The following is a 26,790-nucleotide window of genomic DNA, read 5'->3' on the forward strand; positions in this document are numbered from 1 at the left end:
AGAACGGTTACATCTGCAGGCAGTGTGAAATCAACACACATTTACTTAGATTCAGTATCTAAATGGGGGCATTCCGAACTCTGCTGTTTTTACGTACAGCTAGTTTACAAAATCCTACAACCTAACAGAAAAATGTTTGCCTCTGTACAATTTTTTTTTAAGTTTTTTTTTAGACAATTTTAAAATGAAAAAAAAAAAAAGTAGGTATAAACATACAAACAGACAGGCAAAAAAATAAATAATATTGATTTGCAAATATGAATTAATAAAAACACATTAAATTACAAGTGTAGTAATATTATGGCACCTTTCTGAAAATGTTTTAAACTAAGAATTCTTATGATCATATATTTATATGTAATTATATTTCTAAAATTTGATTTGATAAATTATTATAAAAAACACTCAAGCCATCCCAGACACACATAAACATATCAATACCAAACCTGCTGTCATTAATAAAATTATGCAAATTGACATAAAACCTCAGATGATTAATACTAGTGTGACATCACATCAAATGTCATACTTGTGCAAACATGCCTTTGAAGTATGTTAGGAAGACGTGTTGTTTTTCACTCTTGCGAGACATACACATACCTTACATCATGCATAAAAATCCCACAAGCACGGAGGAGAAAATGCCAACTGTACCTTCAAATATGCTGCTCCAGATAGTAAAACAAGCCAAAACAGATAAGTCACAAAAATGCTTGCCTGCTTGACATGTCTTTCTAAATAAGGCCATTCAGAGACTGAACCAGGGAAAGCCATTAAACTAATAAAGTGGAGGCACTGTACCATTTGTGGAGGCATTTTATTGCATTCTACTAATTAAATGTGAGACAGCTGAGAGGAGCACTTATTTTCAAAGAGGTTATTTGTTAATCAGCACTACTGGTCAGGTGGGACCTTTGTATGCTGCTCTGTCAGGAAAAGACATGGAGGATTATTGATCACTATTGATGTCAAAATGACAATCACAGACTTCCAAACAAATCTATAAAGCAACAACACATCACAAAAACCCATTTCGACTACAAGGATTCCTAAGAATATCTAGTTATACAGTTTCACATTATCTAATATGCACTCATTCAAATTAATCTCTATTAAGCTGCATATCTCAAACACTACACATTAGGGTCATCATATCAAGGCCAAGCAGATGAGAAAGCACTGGTCTTGTTGGTCCCAACAGCTGTTGAAATGTAAAAACAGAGTAACAAAGCATTGCGTGTCGGTGTAGTCCAGTCTCAATGTGTTCGTTATCAATAAAATAATAAATAATAAAATGAAATTCTAATATTGACTAAATACACCATGTTAGTTAAAAATAACTATTCATTATTGATGTAGCAGTTAGTACTGAACAAATATAATGTTCAGCCCTAAAAGTTTAATGTTTAGCATAATTTAAGTACAATTTAGTCACTTAAAGCAAACTCTAACAAAGTCAGCAACAATCTCTCCCAGGACCTGATCTTGAATGGTGTATCCATACCTCAGTTTGAGCTGTCATAACTTTCATAAAGTGCTCCAGTGGTGAGAGCATTTACAAAATGTCCATGTTGTAAGCAGTGTTAGGAAATGCTAACTGTGAGCTCCACACTCTCTCACAAAGAGACCTTTGATAAGAGCAGGTCACTCCCCCTTACTGCAGACAACTCGGGGACACATGCCTTTGCCTGCAGACTCTCCTGTGACAATCTGGTTTATACTGTTCTGGGACTGAGATCACAGTGCTGCTCATTGTAATAATTCATTTAATACAAATGCAGAGCAACAGCTTCAACTTTGGATGCCCCCTCATTAAACTGATATCACAAGGGTGACTAATTCCACAACCTTGCAGTTAGACTATTTATTTATTTTTTATCTGCATCCAAGTTCAGTGAGATAATGAAACAAAAATGTACCATTGCATCTAGCTTGCCAAACACTCCTTTATTGCTGACTGCACTAAGATGAAGAAAGTATCATTAGCAAAGTGCACCAGCACGAGAAACAGAGCAAAGGCATACCGCAATCTATTGCTTGCTTAGCTTATATGGTTTCATGTAAAATGCCTAAATCAATGCTTAAGACGGAGGAACAAAACACTTAAAAGCTCCAATATCCTTCCCAGGAACAACAAACTTCTTCACCTTTATAATAAACATTAACATTTTCTTAACATATGCAAGTTTGAATATATTCAGTTCCTTCAGTCATGGAAAACACAGGTCAAGAAAAGTCATGAAACCTAATGCCAACTTAAAAATCATATAAACTTCATGGTTATTTCTAGATAGATTTAATAGATTTAATTATGTTCTGTTTTAAAATATCCCTTATAGTAAAACCCATTTTGCAAGCCATAATAAAGTTTGATTTGTGGGTGAAATTATTGTGAGTTGGTTCTTTTCAATGAATTAAAATCATTCACAAAATGGTTTTATAACATTTTTCTTCAGTAACCACAAATGTCCTTTTTGTTCACAAATTCATTCATCAAAAAGAGTGGGAACTTTTTAATGTTGCTTTTGGTGAGCATTATAAATGTGTATTAGTGGGAGACAGGCCAATCCATCTGACCTGTCTTCAAGAGCTATACTTGGACATTTACAACTTCAAATTGGCCCAACAAAAACTTTACAAGAGAGATGTGAACATTCAACAGTATTTTAGAGCAGTGGGGAGACCTCGTGGTCTGAGTATAGTCACACATTTAAACTACAACAACCACAGAATGTGATTATTTACCGCATTACAAAACAGCTGTTGCTCTTTCAGATTTCTGAATGAGATGAAAATATCTGACATCTTACCTCCCGGTGACCAGGCAGCTGTGTCCCTCGGTCAGAGATGGAGTTAATGTTGCCATTATTACCTGCAAAAGACAGAGGAAATGACATCAGCATCAAAACCACAAATGCAATATAGTCTACAGGAAATATGCCTACCTAGAAGAATACTTCAGCACACTCTGTAGCTTGTCACTAGGGCAGTACCATTGAAGTGACAATTTTACACCTTATTTAACCCTAAAAGATTCAAAGTAGTACCTTAACGGTAAACAATTCTACTCTTTAGTACTAATATGCATGTTTCTACTCTATGCTTGCCTTTAAGAGTACTGCCCCAGTGACAAGCTCTTGTACCCTTAAAAGGTACGATTATTTCACATTTGCACAGGCAGTTCATGAAAACAAGAAATATTTGGTTACTTAAAAATAGGGCTTTTTCAGTACAGTAGTTCCTGCCCACATATACTGCAGCTCATTGTCCAAAAGGTGGGGAGTATTAATGTGAATTCAAAGGACAGCTAAATTGATTCAGTCCACTGTGCTTCGAGAGGCATATTACATTTTCAGAATCTTTTATTTATTTTTCTTTGCTGAACAGCAGCTCAAACTTAAATACACCCAGTGTTTTAAAGTGTTCAACTTTATAGCTGCTGAAGTGAAATGTCACACAACACATTATTTGATCAGCAGTACATGTCATTTCTGTCTTTGATGCACTTTTGCTCTCTCCCCCACACCCTTTGGTAGATATTCCATTGGTTAGTCAGGAAACAACTTTAATGCTGAGCAGCCAGCTTTTTGGGATAAAAGCACTTCCTGTGGGGAACAGTCAGGCGTAGTTGTTCTCTTTTTATACCAGGATACACACAATATATATTGCCTTGCGGCTAGTGCATGATATCACAATTAGTAAGCAGTCTTATGCTGCCAATCAAATCAGAGAGAGTTAACACAGAAAATTAGTGCAAGTAAATATATGTTCCATCATTAACAGATTAGATTACAGTCTCAGACTGGTTGTTCTGTTAATTAGATTGTGGTTTATTATATTTATTTGTCAATTATGCTGCGTCATTCTTCAAGTATTTTGTAGCAACACTGATATCAATTTAAACAACAAAAGCACAAAGCAACACAGCATTTCTGATAAAAGTAGCTGCAAACAAACACTCATATTCAGCCTTACAGCACAGGCATGAATCTTGACAAGTTGACAAACCGAAGGTTTCAGCTATGAGGCAATGGAATGAAATAATGGACAAGGGCATCAACGTTTCCTTAAACATCGCTAGCATTTGGAGCAAGGTTCACATTTCCAAATATGTGGTGCCACAGACAAGCACACCTGTCACAACGTGATCTCTGAGATGCTAATGAAGCATAATAAAATGCTGAATAATATGAAGCAGAAACACAGAAGAAGATGAAAACAGCAAAGTGGGGGACGGACAGACAAGCAGCACAAGTAGCTCTGTCCGTACCTGCCTGAAAGGTCCTCCGGTAGCCCGTCAGAACGGCACAGCCATCTACCCATGAGATAGATGGACAGGAGTGTAAAGATGGAGGTAATATTTTAAAACCACACAAACAACTTATTCTACATGTATTTCTCTAGCGGGAAATTATGGGTAACACTTTAACCTAGTGCTGGGAGATACATTGGTTCATACAGTATACGGTTTACAACCAGTATGACTAAAAAAAAAAGGGGGCCAGGTACCTAAGCAAGGTAGACAGGGCTCTGACTGCCTTCAGAAAAGTTTAGATGTTTTTTTTTTCTTTTCGTCTCTGTATAATGCATATTAAAATATATACATAAGAGTAGCATTGCTTTGTTTACAGTGGTAACCAAGGAAACAGTAGCTATGTTTCCATCCACCTATTTTTAAGCACAATTTGGGATATAGCAAAAAAACAAAAAAACACACACAAAAAAAAAACCCCTGGATAGAATTTCCAAGATGCTCATAAATTCTAAAAATGCGAGTCGGATAAATTTCTTATCCGGTAAGAAACATGTGCCTAAACTACAACGGAAACACTTTTACCAAATAAATTCCTTAATGCGCAATTTGGACCCATAATTTAGACCCATATAATGTATTGATGACTACTGCTACAAATATACCTGTGCGACTGGTTTTGTAGTCCAGGGGCACATTTAGTGAACTTAATCAGGAAGTGACAATTTTGTTCTCTTCCAACTCACTGAATGGAAACGGTGCTTTATATCCAAATGTTTTATGCAATATTCCAATCTTGCGCATTGGTTTAATTCGTAACTTTGGATGGAACTCTATGACTGCTGTTCCATCAGCGTCACCTGCTGTCAGAGAGTGAATTTGCCACTTGCTGTTTTTGTTTTGTGCAGATATGTTTTATGTAGTACAGTTTCACAAAGCTAAAGTCAAAACATTCTGTTTTTGCCTTAAATTTGGAAATTCTACATTCTATCTAATTTCTAATTCTAATTTACTAATCTTTTTTTGGATAGTGATTAAAATGAAGTGGTCCTGCAACTAATTCATGCTTTCTGATTCATATAAAGGCTATTCAGTGTAAAACCACCACAATTGTTAAAAAAAAAATAATAATAATTGCCACTACCAAAATCACAAAAATATGCCCTGGTATTGGTCTGGTCTCTATTGTTTCCTATCTATGAGAAAACCAACATTTGCTCTGAGCAGAGACGAAAGGTGTTGTGGTCTCGCAGGCTTCCTCTGATCGTGCTATTATGGGTGATGATTAGGCCTACTGGGAAAGAAGGCTTTGATAATGGCACCTTTGTGTAATACTTTGAAGCAGAGAGGGAAAAAGCAGCAGTAGTGTTGATAAAACCTGTCTGAATACAAACCTGTGGCCCCCACAGTAATTTCCTAGTAAACACATCAACAGTTTCACTGAATCCATTTTTTTTTTTTTGGTTCAGCAGATCGACCGAGATGGGCTGAGCTTGTTCAGCAGATGGGCCGAAAATATATTCACAATTCCTCACGTATCACATGACTCGCTATAGTAGGAATATAAAGTGAACTGAATTTTTATCAGCTGAATGAATCGAGCTTACATCACTGCACTCTTAATGCATGACAAAACACATAACTCTCAACAGGAAAAGTGTGTAAGGAAATGCCATAGAATCAGGTCAGAGAACACAGAATAGCTATTCCACATTAACAGCAACTAAACCACAGTGCCAAACCACATCTTGTGTCCGGCACAAAGTCTTTTTAAAAAGCTGCACAATAACATAGGAACTGTATATTTATCAACAGGATTCAATTGCATCTCTGAGGAATTGAGTACTTAATCGCCACCAAAGTCTTATGTAGCAAAGCAAATAATAACTACACTGCGAGGTCAGGAGCAAGAAAGTAAATACATTTACTGATAAATACATTCATAACATAAAACAGAAACAAACACCTCTGAGTCATGTACACACAAACCGATGCATAAATATTTATAAAGACTGAAGGAAAAAGCTGTATCTTGCATTTTTTTTTATATTTTAAATATGTTGAATGTTTATTTTTCTTATCTATCTGTTGATTCTCAAGAGTCATGATTATTTAAAAAATAAAAAAAGGTTTCCTTAAAACAGAATGATCCCTTTAAGAGTTTATTTATGACTTTTACTGGGTCAACTACTTGTTCATACAGTATGGCTATCAAAGAGAAAACTAAATTAAAGAGCCTGTTACCATAGCAACAACTCTCACTCTCTTTCCTAGTTACCGACAAGCATAGCCTCACTTGTTGGCTGTTGTCTGCAAGTGGTATGACAATTAAACCATTTTAATTCAGATATGTTCTTTAGAGAAAAAAATCTAGTAATTTTATTTTATTTCAGTTGAACTGTGGAAACATTTTAGTAGAGTACCTCTGTAACTAAATTCATCTCTATTACCTTACAAGAGAGGTCAAGGGAAGGAAACCACTCATGCAAACACATAAAAACAAATACAGCTGGCATGGTGTGACAGGGAGGACTCTGAAATCTATTCAGGGTTCACATGGGTGTCAGTGTTGCGCGCTCTTAAGAGGATAACATGAGGTCTGCTCTGATAAGAGACTCTGTCTTCTGAGTGGCAGCCCAGGGTGACAATGCACTGATAAACACAGAAGAGACAGTGGAACGAGTCACACTGTCAGACACTGTATTATGCAGCCCATCTGAAAAGCAAAAGAGTCAATAAATGTTTTTTCTGCAGGACAGAAATAACAAAACTTTGCACTGACTAAATTACTTTCTGATGATGAGAGCTCAGAATGATAAACTTCAAAATCAGCTTCAATAATGGCATTTTTACGATCTAGTTGGATTATTAACAACTGTAACGTGTGCCTTGCCAGGGGACACTGTTTTTCCCTCTCACTTTTGTCTGTGTCCTTTGGTTAGCTCACTGGTGGCACTTAAGGATGATTTCAATAAAGCTGTTTTGAAACCTTATGCACTATGCACTGTGAAAAATCTTCAAATTGAAGTCGGTCAGCCCATCTCATCTCAAAAATCATAAAGTTAGTTGCTTGACCATTTTTAATTTTTTTAATAATTAAATCTAAATCATTTTATGGACATTCCATTGGACTTAGATTAATCCATCTCAAGTTATCCAATTAAGGTTGCTTGACCATTTTTCCGAACTTTGTTAGAGTAATTGCCTCTATGTAATTGTATTGTAAAACCACCATTTTCTTTTGTTTACTTTGTTTAACCCCAGTAGCTGTTTGGTCCACAACAAATTTTGGTTAAACAGACGCTATCAGCAACCTCCATATCTCAGCTTTGAGCTCCTTTACTTATCGCTAGATCATATTACAAGGTACATGTAGATAGGTAAACATTTAGACTTAAAGTTTAAGGTCAAATGTAGATAAAGATAGCCCAGGGTTCCAAATTTAGAGTCAATTTACAATGGGAAAGATTCAAGTCTCAACTCTAAGTCTTTATCTTGGTGAATATAGTGTACATACATTTATATTGGACTCAAATTCTAATCTAAGAAACAATACATACATGTACCATGAAATATGCTCTAGAGCATGGGTGCCCCAAGTTGCCTCAACACACCTGCCGGGAAGTTTCTAGCATGCCCAGATAGAGCTTAATTAACTGGATCAGCTGTGTTTGATAAGGGACCGAGTTTGGGCACCCCTGCTCTAAAGGTTAGTTTTTTTTAGTTTCAGACCACTCAATGTTTACAAAAATGTAATTGGATTTAATTGTTTTAGCATATCTGAAAAGCATTATATATATATATATATATATATATATATATATATATATATATATATATATATATATATATATATATATATATAACTTAAAAAGACTAAAACTAAACAATTACAATGATGCATAGTCATGATATGCATGCTGCCATAACAATGATTATGATAAGTAGTAATATATTACCATGCTTCAATTAAGTCTGCAACAGGAAGATTTACAGCTAAAATGAAATAATGTGCAATATAAACATTGTTAAGTAGCTATAATGAACTGGCCATTAGCTTAGGATGCCACAATTACGTAATCGTTCAAAGCGGCAATTAATAATTCAAAGTCCACTTATGTTATTCGGTGTGCTTAAGATGTGTTTTTTTTTTTCTATATGTTATCTTAAAGGGTTACTCCATCCCAAAATGAAAATTTTGTCATTAATCACTTACCCCCATGTTGTTTAAAACCCGTATAAGCTTTGTTCATCTTCGGAACACACCTTGACACTGTTATTCATTTGGCAGTCTATGGGACAGTCACAAGCCTCCCTCTTTTCATCCAAAATATCTTAAATTGTGTTCCAAAGACTAACAAAGCTTTTACAGGTTTGGAACGACATGGGGGTAAGTGAATAATGACAAAATTTTTATTTTGGGGTGGAGTATCCTTTTAAGGGTTTTCCCCATCATTTTAATTTTCGTATAACATTATAATACCATTCATATTTTTACTTTTTTATAATTTAAAGAAGAAACCAATCTGATGTATAGTTGGCATTTGAAGCTAAATACTATAGAAAACCACTAAAAGTTTTTCATTTAGAGTGTTTTCAGCTTGTTTATTTTCATATAAAAATACGGCATGCAGTTGCATCAAACAATGGTATAAATATCATTCAATGTAAATTGTAATAATTGTAATTAATAATCACAATTACAATTTCAAGGGAATAATCGACAATTGTGATTTTTGTCATAATCGTGCAGCCCTAAGAGAAGTGAAAACTGTTTTAGAGCTGCTTAAATGTATTTTAGGCCAAGCACTGCTGCTCTGTTCATTTTACTGTGAATTTAGCACCTATAAATCAAACTTATATTAAACTCACAAATCTTGTAGTGCACATTTAGCTGTGATTGTAGTGTGCTTGTAGCTTATAGCAGTGATATAAAACTTTTCATATGAAAATAACTAACTTGGGAGTTTCAAGGCATTTCAGTGTGAAATATTTTCGCATATTAATAAAATACATTGCAAGGAAAAATTATATTCATACAAAACTGTCACTGTAAATCCCTCTGTATTTTCAATCACACATCACAGACATAATGTGAGCCATGGCAGTGCAGTGCCACAGTCCCAGTCGGGAAGCATAATCAAATTACTATCCAGTGAATCACCTATGATCAGTACACAGATTAAACATTCGCAGTGACAGGCAAAGCAGTAGGGATTAGACTGGGGTTCCCCTGAAATATCAATTACTGCAGACGATTTCAAACGAAAAGGCCACATTCCAAACATTCTAGTTTTCCTCTTTCCTTTCAACCACTCCCTCCTACAGAAAACACATTCATGACACAGGCAAACCCCAGCATCAGTTAGAAGAACTGCAGAGCAAAATAATAATAATAATAATGTCACTGAACCCAAGTAGTGGACATAAACATACACCTACATGCCTCACACTTAATCAAAGTCTCCTTCAAACCTTAATGCTTTAACAACCATTACTCAACCTGTGCAACAGAAAGCCTCAGGGTGACAGGAGCCAAGCACCAGACCCAGGACTGATTCATTTCAGCTCTGCTCAGCTCAATAATTCATTTTACATTATTAAAAAACAAGATGAGTAATATCGAGTGGGATCAAACTACACTGTTGCATGACACATCTGTCACATCCCTGAGCACAGGATATTCTGTTCAGATAATACTTTATTTAGTAGTCATGGGGGAAAACCAGGAACGTTTTCCCAGGCCCCGTGTGAAGGGGCCCCCCTTAAGGTCCTCTATTGCAAAGCCTATGGTGGATATCACTCCAGATAAAATAAGGACTTTGCTATTTGTTTGATACAATACTGCAAAATCGAGTACAATATATTACACTATTCAATACTACACTGATACAAAGACTATTGGCTTCTTCTATTACATCACATTCTTAAAGGAGGTATATTACACATACAAAGACTATTCTTTTATTACTACACTGAAACTGAATGAACTCTGAATGAGTCACAACGACAACAGACATTTTAACTGATTCCATATAAAGACTGTTTGATTCTCAAGTTTAACTGGGACTGAGGCCAAGCCATGTGGCAACTGGCAAAACAGAGTAACGCGAAAACTAATTAAAGGGGTGGTCCAAACTGGTCCTAAAACTGCTATTCATACAAAGATACGTACAATATAATATCACGTTTCTCCCTACGTTTTCTAAATCCATAGGTCATGCAGGTAAATGAACACCAGGACTCTTTTACTGGATTTAAACCCTGTTAAAACACCCTTTCGTAATGCAGGATACAGCACGGTACAAGGTAACAACAGCCTCTGGGTGTAGACCGCAACTTTTCCATGCCTTGCCATTTCAGGAACTTAGGCTATTTTAATTTGAGCTCAAAACCGCTTATCTGAATGTATGTACTTTGTTTATACTTCTTTATTTTGTTATGGCGAACTGACCCAGCGAACGTGTAACAGTGTATCTTTTTTTCATCGTTCTTTGTTTCTGCCCGCCGACTGAACGCAGAGGTTATTTCTCTCTCTTGTCCTTTACACTGACAACAACTACCAGGAGACTGACCTTCTCATTATTATGACACTGAATAATACGGCATATTATTGTTACACAGCTGTTGTAGCAGTTTCCTTACCTTCAATCTGAGAATCCAGCGTGTTGGACATTTCTATCAAAGTGGCTTCTTTCGTCTTGCCCGTTAATCTCTTCATGATTATGCTCGTGCGTTTCTTTTCTCCCACGGGACAATTAAGAAGAATCTGTATGTCAACCAGATTAATCTGTCTTTTTTTTTTGGGCTGCCGAAAGGGATTTCCGCCTTCAAGCTTTAGGATGTTGGCAGAAAGAATGTAGTGACTAAACTGTGAATCCCTCGCTCGCTTTCTTCTCCATTACATCAATAACTAGAAGAACAGCAGCAGCAGCGGCGAGCTGAGGAGGAGATGTGGGGATGATGATGATGATGATGATGTCTTAAAGGGGAGTGGCTTTCCGTCGGCATACTGACATAAAATTCGTGAAAATTATTACCGGGCTCTGGGGTCACGTTCTTTATTTCCTGTGTCTATGTTAAGTCACATTACTACACGGTATATATTTTTGAATAAATTCAAAATTAATCTGTAAAAAGTGTACACCTCTATTTGTCATGTTTGTCCTGTAAAGAAGACTTGGGGTTATGATTCTTACTATAAGCAGTCCTACATATCAATTACCTCAATTAATTTTTAATGAAAGCATATTGAGTCAGGTCGCACGTGCTTCTATTTTAGAGCATTTGCTCCCTCTGCTGGTCATTGAGCAGACAGCAAAACATTGGGGGTATCCCAATCTCCTATAGTACCCTGTAAAGTGGACTTAAAAGGGTATTCTGCCATACTATAGTACATTCTAAAAAGTTTCTAAAAGAAGTGGTTTTTGGCATCTATGGTTCCATGAGGAATATTTAACATACATGGAACTTTTCCAACCCACAAAAGATTCTTCATTTTTTGTTAAATGTTCTTCATACTAAGAAACAAATGCACTTAATACATGAAATTAATACGAAATCTTCAATAGTTTACATACCAGTCATTACGAACCACCTATATTTATAATTTTAGGTTAAATGAATAAATATGGTGAATTTTTATTTATTACGACACCTTAATTAAATTAAGCACATTTATTTTCACATTAAACATCACAACATGATTTTTTACATTAAATTTAGCCATTTCAATAATTGAAATATTTATTCAATGTTATTTGAATATTTTATAATATTTTATAAAAACTAATTTGCATTATATAGATTTATATATTTGAACGTAACTGACTTTTATTACATTATATACTTTTATTATATTATATTATATTATATTGTATTATATTATATTATATTATATTATATTATATTATATATTCTACTGTAAGCGCATTTTGTCATTTTTAAGGTATGATGTGATTTGTAGGTTGAAAGTACTGAATGTTTTTACACATTTTTAAACTATATAGCCATGTGTTAAAGGGAATTTATCATTTGTTTAACCCACAACGTCTGAATTATTTATTTTTTATAGTAAAATAACCAGAAGTGGTTCATGAGTTCCCTTTGAGGTCAACACCCCCTAGCGGTGAACCATCGGAGTTTCGAAACAATGTGACGTAACGAAGCTTGGTTTGTAAAATCACGTGACCTGGCCGGTTTGACACGCGCTCCGAAACTAGATTCGAAACAAAAGATTCGCAAATGTTTCGAAGCTTCGTGAAGCAGTGTTTCGAACGCGCCCGTCACTACTTGAAGAAGGTAAACTACATTACCCACAAAGCATCTCTTCGTGTAGCATGCGCATTCACTGCAGCTAAAGGTATGCTATTGCTTATGTGAACAGCCAGATACGAGTCAAATAACTGAGTAATCTTCAAAATATGGATGCTATATTTAAATAATTTGGTTATCGAAAATTCTGTAGGGTCTAATGGCGTTTTGAGTTTCTTTAAATCACGTTATTTATCACGGCTAGGCGGATTAGCTGCCTGCGTTAGCTGTTTTAACATGCGTGATCTGATTATGTTTCTGTTCACTGACATTTCACACAAGTAATGATTTATTTTGTTAAAATGCCTGTACTTTGCTAATTTCTTTAACTTAATAAGCAAGCAGACATACAAAGATATGCTGATTTTGTTTCATACACGCTTAGGAAGAAGAGGACAGCCTCAAGACTACCGCTATGGCCATAACTTTGCTCAGTACTCTGGACTCAGTGATTTTAGCTAAAATGAGCAGCTCGCAGTACCTGTGAGTCTACAAGCCCAGTAAGATACCTGCATGCACCCATGCGTCGTTCCAGCTGTATTACAAATCCTCTGCTTTCTTCAGAGTATTGCCATTATGAAGCATACAAATGTCTTCATATTAAAGAACCGCAGCGTCACAAGATCTGTAAAAATATAGATTTTAATTAATATTAATGTATTGGAATACCTGTGCTAAATACATGTAACGTGATTGTATATTTAATAGGTGACGATCTCACTGCTTGTTTTTCATTCTGGTTCCTACAGGTGTCTCAAGATCCTTTTGGTGAGCAAGTTGTTCTTCATCTATGCTTTTCTCTCCATTTGTCAGTTTCTCTTTCATGAGTTGGTAAAAAATAAAGCTCAAGATCCCCATTCTATTTAGTTTATAAGCACTAGTGTTATGTGCAGTCCATACTTTACATTTACTCTGTTACTCTTGGAGAAACTGCCAGGAGATTCAAGTTCAGTGCATCACTAAGCAAGTATTACTTAATTTCTTTTATCTTCAGATCTTTCAGAAGATCTCTCAGCATAAATATCCAGCTTCTTATTGTATCACTTGACCTAACCTCAGAGTAGCAGCACAATGAGTGACTCAAAACGCAAAGGAAAGGATGCCCTCAACAGTCTGTCTAATAGAGATACAATTGAGCTCCCAGATGATCTTTCTCTGAGCGACTCTGACTCCGATGAGCCCTCTGAGCATTTCAGCAGAAAGGTTGAGGACTTGTCATCGTCCTCAGAGGATGAAGACGAGACTCCGCAGCATGTCCAGTCTGTTCCTCAAAAAAATCCCACCTTCAGTCTGACAGGTGGGAGCTCTGGTTTCTGTGATCGGAGCAAGGACATCTTTGCACAGTTGGATTGCGCTGCAAAGCTCACGTCTAAAGATCTAGGTGAAGACAACATTCTTGATGGCACGTTCGCCCGTCCTGCTCCACCGTCACCTCCACAGGAAGCTCAAATGAAGTGTGGTGGCCAAGAGACAACCAAAAAACAACCTCCAGGTAAACAACTCCCTGATTACCTTGCAAACCCTGAGCGTTGGACCCACTACAGTTTTGAAGATACTGCTGATACCAGTGATAGAAAAAATAGTCAGATCGCTTCTCAGTTTATACAAGGTCTTCAAGACAGCAGAAGGTCCCAGAAAGATGTGCTTGAGACTTTCACTCCAGCTTTCAACCAGGATCATGGCACCCCCAGTGAGAATAAGATTGTGTTCACTAAACCCAAGATTAAAGATCAAAGTGGGAGCAAACTTGATCATGCCAAGAAGGAAGAAGTTGAACTTCAACACCTGGATGACAGACAAGAGGCTGATGAAAGAGAGGATGGTCCTCTTCATGTGGAGTATTATTCATGGTAGGATGAGCTTATTGGTGGATGATTTGGCTCATGGGAGTGTTGTCTTCAACAGCAGCAAGAAAGTAAATCGCAAACACTTCCGTAAAACGCTTGAAGGTGATGGTGTCACAGAGTGAGCACTTTGTACATAAATACTTAAAACTACTGTTTTAATGTTTATGTTTTTCAAACATACTATTTTGTATAAAGTTGTTTGACTTTCCACGTATCTAAGTTTTTGTTGTATAATCCATGGAAAGCTCTTGCTGTCATACTGTACAGGCTCAGAGGATAGTCAAACAAAATAACCCACATATCTGTAGATTGAAAACCTGTGTGCAGCCTATCAGTGTTTTAATGTGTGTACAATTATTCTGAGGTGCTGTGTCGAATTTTTATGACCACTTTTCATGAATAAATTTGACTCAGTTATGTACTTTGATATCACGTTTAATAAGTGCTTTGTCTTAATGTTGGTGAAAATGTAAATCTCAATGTTTTGCATGGCCACATGTTGACTGATCATGAACCATGCAAATGATTAGAGGAATTCTGCTTCTGGTACAGTAGCAAGGCTATCACAACCATGGGCTTTGAGTTTGACAAGGACAACTGCCTAATTTATTTATTTTAATTAAATGAAATGGCCAGTGCTTATTATACGGAGAGGGAGAAAAGTATTATTTTCAGGGTTCCCATGTCCTGCTAAACCAAATTATACAGGATAATTTGCAGACCTAGAAAAGTCATGGAAATTACAAAATGATTACTAAGATACATTACTAATGTCTAAGATACAATAAAATACTGATTTTATGTATGTGTGTATATATATATATATATTACTTTAATTCTTTGACGGATTGTTATTAAAGCAAGTATTTTCAGTGCGCGGTGTACTTTTGAAAACACAGCGGAGTGATAATTACCTCTGCACATTCAGAGCTAACTGTTGGCGGGAACGTCTGTGTAATGTGAACTGCTTTAAGGAGAAGGTGAGTTTTGATCTCTCGTTATCAGTATTAATATGTGTGTATCGACAATAAAGAAGCATAAGCCCGCCCTTCAACAGAAAGCGATGACGTATGTCATCTCACCTGTAAAGGTAAATGGCACGAGCATGCCATCGTGCTTGCGGATCTCTTAAACATAAAAATGCGGAAGCTCGTACTCCTTTCGATTGCTCTCAGTTTTAATTTCTCGCATTAGTTAGAGCTGGTCCTCGGCTATGTGAGGGTAAAAGACGAGACTCCGACGACACTAGCCTGCTTAACTGATCTGCTTTGGGAACTTTGATGAGGATGTTCTTCACTGATCGAGAGGTGAAGTGTGTGTGTGTGTGTGTGTGTGGGCTATTTCAGGTTTCGCAGGTGCGTAAAGGCCCGTCTCTGTGATCTTGAAGTCAAGTGTTTATTCATTTAATTGAACAGTGAGAGACTTTTGATCTTTCATGTGATGAGAACAGACTAGTGCTGTTTTCTGACTAAATAGAGCTATTTAGAATGGAAAAATATGCTGTACAGTAGTTTTAAATACCCGTTAAATATATAATTTTCAGTACAGTAGACAAAGAAGCAGTTTCTGTGTTGCACTCACCCTGTCGTAAACATCAATGGCTAATCTTACTGAAACAATATGTTCCACAATATATAGAGAGGCAATTTACAGTAACAGTATATACCATAGCACCGTTTACAGTCTGGTTTCAAGCAAGACAAAAGCTTTGTCATCGCTATATATATATATATATATATATATATATATATATATATATATATATATATATATATATATATATATATATCTAACTATTTTATTTAATTTTTATTATTATTATTATTATTATAATATATATATATTATTATTAACTATTTTATTTAATTTTTATTATTATTATTATTATTATAATATATATATATTATTATATATATATATAGGCCTAACGTGTGTAGTGTAGTTATTTCACAAAGCTATAACAGTGTTATTTAGGAGGGATTGATAACCTCAGAAGATGACGAACTTTTCTAGGAACACTCACCGGACCTGAACATCTTGTTGCTGAGAACTTTCAGGTGTATGCTTCAGAAAAGAAAAGAGGCTTTGCTGTGACTGTAAACATACTGTACACTACAATGTTTGTGTACTGTCAAGTTTTACTCAGAAAGCTCATTCACTTGCTAAAAATATAGTTATTTATTTATTTTATGGATTAGATGTTTTAGACTCATTGTTAATGGATGTTGTGAGATGTTGAGTAAAATGATCATGATGTTTTCGTATTGCGTATATGTGTGCAAAATCTGAATGAATAATGTTGTTGTTGTAGTTGAACAGGTTATTTGTCTTGAGGCTGTGATGAATTAAATGTCTTAGAGCAAGAAACATCGTGGCTTTAGTCAATGATTATGTAAGGCGGAGGTGAAGAATCAAAAATCCACGTTCTTAGTGATTCCTCTGTGTTTCTGTCTTATCGACACACACTCAGACAATTGTAGTATTATGTAAGGTTACCCAAAAGCATGTCTAGACCTGTAGTCATACCAGCAGTAGTAGCTTCTGTCAAACAGAAAGTAAAATAAAGAAGAGGAAGAAGAAATAAAGCTTTAAAACGCTACCACAAGAATTTATTTTATGAAAAAAAGTTCTGATTTTTTTACATAGATGATTTGTTTCATGTCCTTTGACAATATAAATGATAGGCATAATCCTATGATATAATTCCCATCCCATTTTTTCCACAAATACATGGTTTCTGAAAGACTGTAAATAAGCTCCACTGAAGTCCAGATACACTTGGATCCAAAAATCTGACATGGCTAGTAAAATTGATTTATACTAATTTAATGATTTTTAAAAAAAAAATGTGAGCAATGTGAGGAAAAAACTTAATTGAAAAAAAAAAGGTTCCCACTGTAATGATACGGTCAGTTTGCTTTTTATAGTATAAAGGTTAGTCATTAAGTATTACTGTCCATCTGTCACTGTAATAACTTGCATGAGGATGGGTTAGACATTTGCGTTTCAATTGAGATAAGGCTGGCTTCATAAACAAATGTCAGTTTGCATTATGCACATTTTTCTTTACAGTACATCAGTTAAAGAGATTAGGTTGATTAATTTTAAGTAAATGCAGAAGTCTTCTGCTGTCCACAATACATGAGGGACAGTGGTAGCAGATGTAGAATTCTGATTCAGACTGATGGAGTTCACATATATACACTGCAATGAAGCATTGTTTTAAATAATGTATGCATATAAAGTGTTCTTTACCTATTCTTTGTCATTCCTGTGTATTGCAGGAAGATGTGGCTCTGTATGAGCTGGACAATGGAAATGAGCCTTTACTTCCATCACAGGTATGAAAAGAAACCATGCCACATGTGTTTTTGTGCATTTGTTGACCAACTGGCTTCAATACAACAGTCACCACAGTGATATCTGTACATGAGCACATGTTCAGTTATGATCAGAAGTACATATGCAAAGCACATGATGAAATTACCACAATATGGCCATAATGCCACATTCACATCACCACTTGCCTTGCATGACCTAAACTTCCTGAGAAAACCACGTGATAGTCACAGACACAAATACTGACACAAAACCAACAGTCAGTAATAATACAGTCATCTGATCAATAATTTATATTCCCAGAAAAATATCATGTCTGCAGCTAGATTCTCTCTGTCTTAACCTAGTTGTTTCTGCTTTTGTTTCATTCAGCGTAACTTGTACCTCCCTCGATTATATGACTATGTCCTGGTGGCTGATAAAGTGGAGGACATGGAGGACCAAATCTTCAAGAAGCAGGATGCCTTTATCTGCGAACTGAAACAGAAGAACATTAAAGTCAATGTATGTTATGTCACCGTCACACACATTAGTGTTGTGTCATTCAGTTAGATTTTTACAGCTAAATTTTGCTTACTTAAAGGGATAGTTCACCCAAAAATGAAAATGTGATGTTCATCTGGTTACCCTCAGGGCATCCAAGATGTAGTTGACTTTGTTTCTTCAGTAGAACAAAAACAAAGATTTTTAACTATAACCATTGCAGTCTGTCAGTCATATAATGTAAGTGGATGGGAATCACAGCTTTGAGAGTCATAAAGCATACACAAACAGAACCAAATTAAACCCTGCGGTTCATGACGATACACTGATGTGTAAAGACACAAAACGATCGGTCTGTGCGAGAAACTGAACAGTATTTATGGTGGATCGCAGACTTATAAGTGCATTATCACCACCATTGACACTCCCAGCAGGCGGCCAGGCACTCGTGCAGGCGGCCAGGCACTCAGATAGGTGGCGGTGATGCACTTATAAGTCTGCGATCCACCATAAAGCAAGAAGAAGAAGAAGATGCCTCGCACAGGCTGAAGAAGACGACCGAACATGCTCATGTTCAGTTTCTTGCACAGACCGATTGTTTTGTGTCTTTACACATCAATGTATCGTCACAAGTCACAGGGTTTAATTTGGTTTTGTTTGTGTATGTTTTATGACTCTCAAAGCTGTGATTCCCATCCACTTACATTATAGGACTGACAGACTGCAACGGTTTGAGTTAAAAATCTCAGTTTGTGCTCTACTGAAGAAACAAAGTCACCTACATCTTGGATGTCCTGAGGGTAACCAGACAGACATCAACATTTCATTTTTGGGTGAACTATCCCTTGAAGACTCTCATTTCTGTTGAACAGAGAATTGAACATGATGAAAAGGTGTTCTTCGGTATCTGTGCACCTGAGGAGATTTTTACAAGGTACAAGTACTTACTAAAGGTGTCTGATGCCTGTAACTGGAGTGCAGAGCAAAAGTGTGACTTGTCTGTCTCAATGTGCACCAGGTGAGGGTCACAGTAATTATCCTCACTTTGCTTAAAATGCATTTGAAATATGTTGTTCCATTCAAAGCTTTTGTAATGAGTTTCTATTTCTATGTTTCACAGAATCAGGATTGTCCACTTTGTCTTGAACAATACCTTTATAGGATCAGGAGGTACATTTTCCCCCTCTCTGTCTTTCATTTTCACTTTCAGTTAATCTTTTTCTCCCATTGTCATATTGTCTCATTCTGAACCTTTTGATAGTTTGGGGTCATTAAGTTTTTTTTATGTTTTAAGATATTCTTTTTATCTTTAAGCATTTCAAAAACTTTGTAAAAAAAAAATAAAAAATAAAAAAATAAAACCTATACATAAAATGCATGGCCGTAGCCAGGGTTTGAAAATCAGTGAGGTATAGGTTAGAGGTGTATAATTTTATCAGTTGTTTATTATTCATTCAACAATACATAGCACTGTTACAGTAATAAATCTATATTATACTGTTAATAATAGTATTCCTGTTTTAGATTTCATTAATAACTATTGCTATATAGATGATAACTTTGTCTAGTGCCCTTATGAATGTTGTTAGCATGATTTTGTGAAAATTTAACTACAATACTCAATGAAATAGCATAGACTTCTTCATGGCTGTTTGCATTTTTTTCATTCTGTAATTACTTGTTCTACAGACAGATCTCTGCATTAGTGTCATGTGCTATTGTTTTGATAGAGTTGATAAAGTTTCTGACAGATAATAGCATGATGTTATTTTTATTTAATTAATTAATTTATTTTTTGCATTTGCCTTACCGAATGTGATATCCTGTCAGCAATAACGTGTCCGTGGGCTCTTTTGATTACTGTCAGTTTAAGTTATGCTGATCATTGCAGTGTTGGGTTCAAATATTGCTATCAAAACAAATAAAAATGAAAAAGAAATAATAAATAAAGCGCAATTAGTTCAAATATTTTGTAAATAAGATAAGATAAAGATATTGCTAACCCTAAACTGCAACTTCCCGCTGTATTAACTTTCTAAAGTATAGAAGACAAGTCCAAAGACGCTTATAATAACTGGATCTGGCAACACAGTGCACCTGCCCGCACCCTCACTCACAACTCTCTCAAGCCCCGTTCACTCTGCCAGCATCTCGCAGAGATCATTTTCATACCACGGGCGCTAAACATTCTTGCAAACTGTCTAAACTTAATTATACATGCAGACACTAATATGAGGAGCTTTAAGCAGCAGATTAGTCATTTAGAGAACAGTCGGACCTCGGTGACCTCATAGCTGGCTACGGTCATGACAAAATGGGTATAAATGTAAAACTAAACTGAATCTAAATGTGTTTACATTTGCCTAAGCACATGTTAAAAGGCCACAGATATAAATAGAAACACCCATTAATGTTAAAATTTGTTTTAAGAAATATTAGAAAGGTACAAGAACTGAGTCTCTCTAATTTTGTCAATGTCTCTATCCACTATTTTATTCTGTGAGGGCCTTAGAGACCTGTTGTGTCAAGGTGCTTTTGAGTCCATCTTCTGTCTGCATGAGGTATATGTCTTCAAGCCCTTATTTGTTATATTCATCCACACTGTTGCCAAACGAATCATAAAATAATTATCTGAGCTTTTTATTCTAAAAGGTTGTGTTACACATTGTGGATTTGTCTTTTCAGAAAAAAGAGCAGAAAAAACTAAAGAAGAAGTGGGCAAGCTGGTTGGCAGTAATGAAGCTTTTTCAACAGCCTGTCACTGATATCAAGTAAGTACTCTTTGTTTTATCTTGTTCTCTGTTTCTTGATCATATTTTTTTGAACACTATCTGTATGCACATAATTTTTAGGGACTATTTCGGGGAGAAAGTGGCACTGTATTACCTGTGGCTGGGCTGGTACACACGCATGCTCATCCCTGCAGCTGTTATTGGTATTGTTGTGTTCTTGTACGGCCTTGCCTTCTTCAATACAAGTCCGCTCATGTGAGTATATTTAGGGCAAACAGATTCATGTGAGTGTTGAGGTGTAGAGACAGATGACAGATCAATTATCTCTAAATTGCTGTTGGTGTTTGTGTATTGTGGTGTGTTCTTACAGTCATGAAGTCTGTGACTCCAACATCATCATGTGTCCAAGATGTGACACAAGATGCAGCGTGTGGAACCTGTCTGACACCTGTACATATGCCAAGGTCAGTGAATAAACAAGGCACTGTTTAATTATAATTCAGCACTTTTCGACACTATTAATTGTTGTATATCATATACAACATTTAATAGTGTTGAGATTTGCTGAATATCAACAAGTCTGCATTTATATGATCAAAAATACCATTAAAACTCTAATTATGTGAAATAATATTGCAATTTAAAACAACTGTTTTCTATTTTAATATATTTTAGAATAAAAAAAATCCTGTGATGGCAAAGCTGAATTTTCAGCCGTCATTACTCTAGTCTCCAGTGTCACACGATCCTTCAGAATTCATTCTGATATGCTGATTTGGAAACAGTTGTGGTGCTTAATAATTTTGTATAATCAATTTTTTCTTTTTTTCAGAATTCTGAAAAAATAGAAAGATCATAAGAACAGCATATATTTGAATAAGAAATATTTTGTTACATTATAAATGTCTCTGTTATTTGTAGCACATATTTGCTGAGGAAAAGTGTTCATTTCTTCCAAAAAGAAATCTTACTAACCCAAACGTTCGAACAGTAGTGTGTATTCAAAATAAATGACACTATTATCCGACCAGTGCTTCTCTGTGTGTTCTTGACTAGTTGTGTTAACAAAGTAAATGCTTACAAACAGGTGAGCCAACTATTCGACAATGAAGGAACGGTGGCTTTTGCCATGTTCATGGCAATTTGGGGTGAGTTTTTGCCATTCAGTAAAAATGAAATCCATATTTCTATGTGATATGACATATATGACATAGATGTTGAAGTACTGTGATGTTGTTTGACTAGCAACCCTGTTCTTGGAGCTGTGGAAGAGACATCGAGCTCTGCATGTGTCAAAGTGGAAAGTGTTTGACTGGTGCGAGGAGGAGGTAAGGGTTACTACTTTTTTCTTCATCATCACTTTTAGCATATTTAAGGTGCATCTTCTAATGGAGCCAAATAACTTGATCTGTGCACAGGAAGAATTGATTTTGGAGATCGTAAATAACCCCAAGTGTAAGCCAAAAGAGTTCAGACATTCCTACCTGCGCAGCATCGTGGTGCTCCTTTTGGTCACATTAGTGGTGAGAAACGTTCACTTACTACTTACACATACAAACAAAAACAATGTAACAAATAATCATTTATCTTCATTGTGTTCAGCTGGTGGTGATCATAGGTCTGACCCATGCTCTGGTCATCTGCCGTGTTTTAACTGCAACATTGTTGTCCCAAAGCAAGTGGGAATTTCTGCGTGAAAATTCCAGCACAGTAGCCATGTTATCTGGAGCAGTGCTGCACTACATTACTATTCAGGTCATGACTCGGGTAAGTACAGGTACTGGTAGATAAACTGTCCAGCGAGGAAAGAAATAGCTTGGAAGAAAATAATAGATCCATTTCTTTTCAGGTCAACAAAATTGTGGCCTTCAAACTGTGTGAGTTTGGTGGGTATTAAAATATTGTCAGCATGAAATCGATTACATTAATAAACTGACAAACTACTTGTACTAAAACGTAATACCTGTTTATTTGCAGAAAAGCCCCGCTCTTTTGCAGCCACAGAGAAGCACTTCACCGTGAAGATGTTCACATTTCAATTCTTTACTCTCTTCTCATCTCTATTTTATGTGGCATTCTTTCTAGGAAGGTAATTGAGCGTATGTGTGTATGCTTCTGTAGTTATTTTCTCTTGAGCATGGTAGACTATTCAAAGCGTCTCTTTATGCTGTACTTAGGATCAATGGCTATCCGGGAAATTATGTTCGAATTGCGGGGCAATGGAGACTAGAAGAGGTATGTCATATGAGTATTATTTCATATTACACATATTTAGAAATGCGTATTTAGATATATGTATGCATTTGTCCGACACTAATCTCGAAATCTAATTGCAAACAAAAAAAATTCTGTGATTTAGTGTCATCCAAGTGGCTGCCTTACAGATCTCTTCATCCAGATGGCTGTTATTCTGTTGCTCAAACAAACAATCAACAACATATTTGAGTTCACAGTGCCGTAAGTGTTTTCTACAGTACTGCATGCACTAAAACCAAATAAGATCAAATCTTCATATTTTTCCAGATTAAAATAAATACTATATTTATTGGACTCTTTAGATTTCTCTCTCATTTTCTGTCTCTGCTTCTTTTTCTTTGTTGGTGGCCGCAGCTGGTTAAAGCTGTGTTTTAAGCGGACGAAAGCCAAGACGATGCGCAGAAAGTGTGGTAACTGTTACCGGAAGGCATGTCGAGAGGAGGAGGGCAACTTCGACCCATGTGACCTTTGCAAGCTTCGTAACTGGATGGAAAACTACGACCTGAATGATGTTAATGCATTCAGCTTGTTTAATGAGTTTTTGGAAATGGGTTTGTATCTTTCTTGGTTACCTGTCTTCAGTACAAACTAGTTTTACAGTACCACTGACTTCCTGATAACGTCTTTTTATATGTTTTAGTTTATATTTTGACTAGTGCCGTCAAACGATTAATCGCGATTTTTTTATTTACATAATATATCTGTGTGTACTGTGTATATTTATGTATATATAAATACACACACATACAATATATATTTAGAAAATATTTACATATATATATTTATATCCATATAATTTATATTAAATATAAATATATTTAATATAAACGTAACTTATTTTTCTTAAATATATACATGCATATTTATATATATTCATAAATACATAATTTACATGTGCATTTATATATACATAATAAATATACACAGTATACACACATACACTGTGAAAAAAAAAAAACATTTTAATTTGAATGCAATTAATCGCATTTAATCTTTTGACAGCACTCATTTTGACATTTGTTTGAGTAATCTTTACAGTAAAGCCACATGCTTTATTTTTTTTTGTGGTAATGTTCCCATGCTAAAATATCTTCCACTAACATATCTGTTCTCTGTGTCATTAGTTCTTCAGTTCAGTTTCACCACCATCTTTGTGGCTGCTTTCCCTCTGGCTCCCTTATTGGCCCTTATCAATAACATATTTGAGATCAGACTGGATGCCATCAAGATGGTCAGCCTTGAGCGCCGCCTAGTGCCCAAAAAGACAAATGACATCGGTGAATAGCTATTGTATTTGTGTAGAATAGATGATGACGTTTATGTCAGTTTTCAGCATCAAGTAAACATAATGTGCCGTTTATTCTCCTCTGGCAGGTGTGTGGACTAGAATATTAGAAGCTGTTGGGGTGATGGCTGTCATTGCTAATGGTCTAGTGATTGGGATTTCCTCTGACTTCATACCCCGTCTGGTGTATCGTTACCACTATGGACCTTGTGCTACCAGCAATAGTACAAGCCTGGAGTGAGTAGGAAACCAAATAAACAGTTTTTCCCCCAACCTTTTCATCTCACCACAGTTTAAAAAGTGTCAAATCAAAAAGTTTGTTTGTTGAGTTGTTTAAGCATATATGGCACTAGATTTCTCCTGTAATGAATACATTTATTTTGTCTGACAGCTGTATGACAGGATATATCAACAACACTCTGGCAACAGCATTCATGTCCAATGTGCACGTCAAAAAAGACTTCAAGGACTTGTTGGACAAAGAATATAATATTACGCAGTGCAGGTGACACTTATTTTGTTGGTTTTGATGTACCTTTTAATCATGTAGATGAACTTTATTGGTTTGTTCATACGGGCTAAAAAGGGAAATGCTTCATGTGCATTGAGTGTGTATTGTTTATTTTACAGTTACAAAGACTACCGCAGCGATGAAGACCAGAGTCTCACCTCTCAGTTTTGGCTCATTCTGGCACTACGCTTTGCCTTTGTTATTCTGTTCGAGGTACAAATAATAGAGCTATTCAACTTCACTTTCTGTTTTATTGTATGTATCTTTTAAGGTGCATTACTGTGTTCATTTTTGGTTAAACATTGTCTGAGATCTTCTGTGGTTCTCTCTCTGCTCAGCATGTAGTGGTGATGTGCAAGTTTATTGCAGCCTGGTTTATACCTGACAATCCCATCAGAGTGAAAAATGACAGGCTAGACGACAAACTGAGAAGACTGAAAAAGGAACTTGAGTAAGTATACTTGAGTAAGACTGAGATATAATATATTAAAATATTTAAAAGTCCAGTTTGAAGCCGCAGCAAAAAATCCTCTCTGTGATGCTTATTAACTCTTTTTGTTTTTCTGTCAGGGACGCAACTGAAATATATAACAGCAGATCCACTGAGGTGTGAACGTTGAAGGTTCAAACCAGATTCTTTTATATCAGAGATTTGAAAACCTGAATAAGACTTTACACAAGGAAGATTTCTGTATTTGAGATCATTATCTCACTTGTATCCATACGTGAGACGTATCTCTTCATTATTTTTAGAGCCATTACTGGAGCTTTGCTCTCTTTGCAGTTTACAGTTTTCCCTCAGGATGAGTCACATTTGCTCTGCTTCAGAGGGATACAGCATACATTTTTGGTTGTATCATAAATTAATTGTTTCTGAGCAAGGAAAGACAATGAACCTTTTTAAAAAAAGAACTGTGAAAATGTAAAATCAGTAATTTTTATTATATTTAGTATGAAACCAGCCTAAAAGTATCCATTAATTTTATTTTATGATGATTTATGTTTACTAGAAGAATATGTTAACAGGATATATTTATATATTTTGGTGTTTACTTTTAAAAAGCAAGAAAGCTTCAAACAGTCTTTGGCTTCACTGACGTTTTATGTAAATCCAAAGACCTGAATGAGGCATAAAGGAATTTATGCTAGTGTGTGATATGCTTTTTACAATGCTGTCCATGGCTTTTCTAAATAACTGTCTTTCTCATTAAATACAAATATATATTGATATTGTATTATTGATGTATTCATTAATTATGTTCCAGAAATGAAGTAATGGGGTGAAATAAATGTTGAATTTGAAATAAAACTGACAAAACATTTCCTCCATAAGGTGTCACTGCTGAGTTGCTTCAGATGAAGATTGAGTACTTGTATTGCACAAAGACATCACATTTAGCTTCTTTTCGCCAGTGTGTTTTGTCTTATTCTGTCAGTTGCTTAAAATAAGCTATGTTAGGTTACTTCCCCTTCATAATTTTGCTTTGCAAGAATTTAATAGTAGAAATAATAATAAATGGAATGTGAAGGTTTGTGTTCTTTCCTTATTGTTTGCTCTTAAAATATTAATAAACCTTCCTAAAATATCAATTTTTATGGATCTTCTAATATAAGTCCTTGAAAACGATGAGCCAGCTATGTCTTATCTTTTAGCAGAACTTGTGCATTCACTCTTTTTATATAAAATGGCAACTGTTTTTAACTACTGCTTTCTCTAAGTGTTGCTGGGAGTAATTTCTTTTGTGCATATTCCTGTGGCTGCGCTGGGCTTT

At 35.7% G+C, this 26,790-nt stretch overlaps 3 protein-coding genes across 4 annotated transcripts in view; 2 read left to right on the top strand and 1 right to left on the bottom strand.

Moving 5' to 3' along the window:
• LOC109064374 (anoctamin-5-like) overlaps positions 1 to 11,406 on the bottom strand; it is a 31,259-nt gene extending 19,853 nt beyond the window's left edge. Inside the window, exons 1-3 of one of the 2 annotated variants that reach the window (XM_042727704.1) lie at positions 10,898 to 11,406; positions 4,271 to 4,315; positions 2,811 to 2,872 (exon numbers count right to left, since the gene is read on the bottom strand). In XM_042727704.1, coding sequence (XP_042583638.1) covers positions 2,811 to 2,872; positions 4,271 to 4,315; positions 10,898 to 10,973 — 183 coding nt within the window. In that variant the 5' untranslated portion in view covers positions 10,974 to 11,406. The remainder of the gene's footprint in view (positions 1 to 2,810; positions 2,873 to 4,270; positions 4,316 to 10,897) is intronic. The other variant, XM_042727705.1, reaches the window with a different exon arrangement.
• Positions 11,407 to 12,422: 1,016 nt separating this feature from the next.
• Positions 12,423 to 14,419, top strand: LOC109092762 (protein TSSC4-like). The gene is made up of 4 exons (XM_042726827.1): positions 12,423 to 12,553; positions 12,951 to 13,065; positions 13,274 to 13,333; positions 13,560 to 14,419. The coding sequence occupies exon 4, from the start codon at positions 13,637 to 13,639 to the stop codon at positions 14,417 to 14,419; it is 783 nt and encodes a 260-aa protein (XP_042582761.1). The 5' UTR covers positions 12,423 to 12,553; positions 12,951 to 13,065; positions 13,274 to 13,333; positions 13,560 to 13,636.
• A 1,063-nt stretch (positions 14,420 to 15,482) lies between these two features.
• On the top strand, positions 15,483 to 26,347 carry ano9b (anoctamin 9b). Its single transcript, XM_019107036.2, has 24 exons — positions 15,483 to 15,719; positions 17,697 to 17,753; positions 18,124 to 18,255; positions 19,107 to 19,252; positions 19,355 to 19,404; positions 20,737 to 20,795; positions 20,920 to 21,005; positions 21,087 to 21,221; positions 21,337 to 21,430; positions 22,054 to 22,114; positions 22,212 to 22,294; positions 22,385 to 22,489; positions 22,569 to 22,733; positions 22,816 to 22,852; positions 22,944 to 23,055; positions 23,144 to 23,201; positions 23,326 to 23,423; positions 23,577 to 23,773; positions 24,347 to 24,499; positions 24,597 to 24,744; positions 24,899 to 25,012; positions 25,138 to 25,231; positions 25,357 to 25,469; positions 25,589 to 26,347. The coding sequence occupies exons 1-24, from the start codon at positions 15,693 to 15,695 to the stop codon at positions 25,629 to 25,631; spliced, it is 2,367 nt and encodes a 788-aa protein (XP_018962581.1). The 5' UTR covers positions 15,483 to 15,692; the 3' UTR covers positions 25,632 to 26,347.
• Positions 26,348 to 26,790: the final 443 nt, after the last annotated feature.

Source organism: Cyprinus carpio, chromosome B7 (assembly GCF_018340385.1).
Source record: "Cyprinus carpio isolate SPL01 chromosome B7, ASM1834038v1, whole genome shotgun sequence".
NCBI lineage: Eukaryota > Metazoa > Chordata > Actinopteri > Cypriniformes > Cyprinidae > Cyprinus > Cyprinus carpio.

Bases quoted from the DNA above. Each gene is read 5' to 3' on its own strand.
- LOC109092762 (XM_042726827.1), top strand. From the start codon at position 13,637: ATGAGTGACTCAAAACGCAAAGGAAAGGATGCCCTCAACAGTCTGTCT.
- ano9b (XM_019107036.2), top strand. From the start codon at position 15,693: ATGAGGATGTTCTTCACTGATCGAGAG. The intron at 21,222-21,336 runs GTGAGTATATTT...GTGTTCTTACAG, and splicing joins TTCAATACAAGTCCGCTCAT to TCATGAAGTCTGTGACTCCA. The intron at 25,470-25,588 runs GTAAGTATACTT...TTTTTCTGTCAG, and splicing joins AGACTGAAAAAGGAACTTGA to GGACGCAACTGAAATATATA.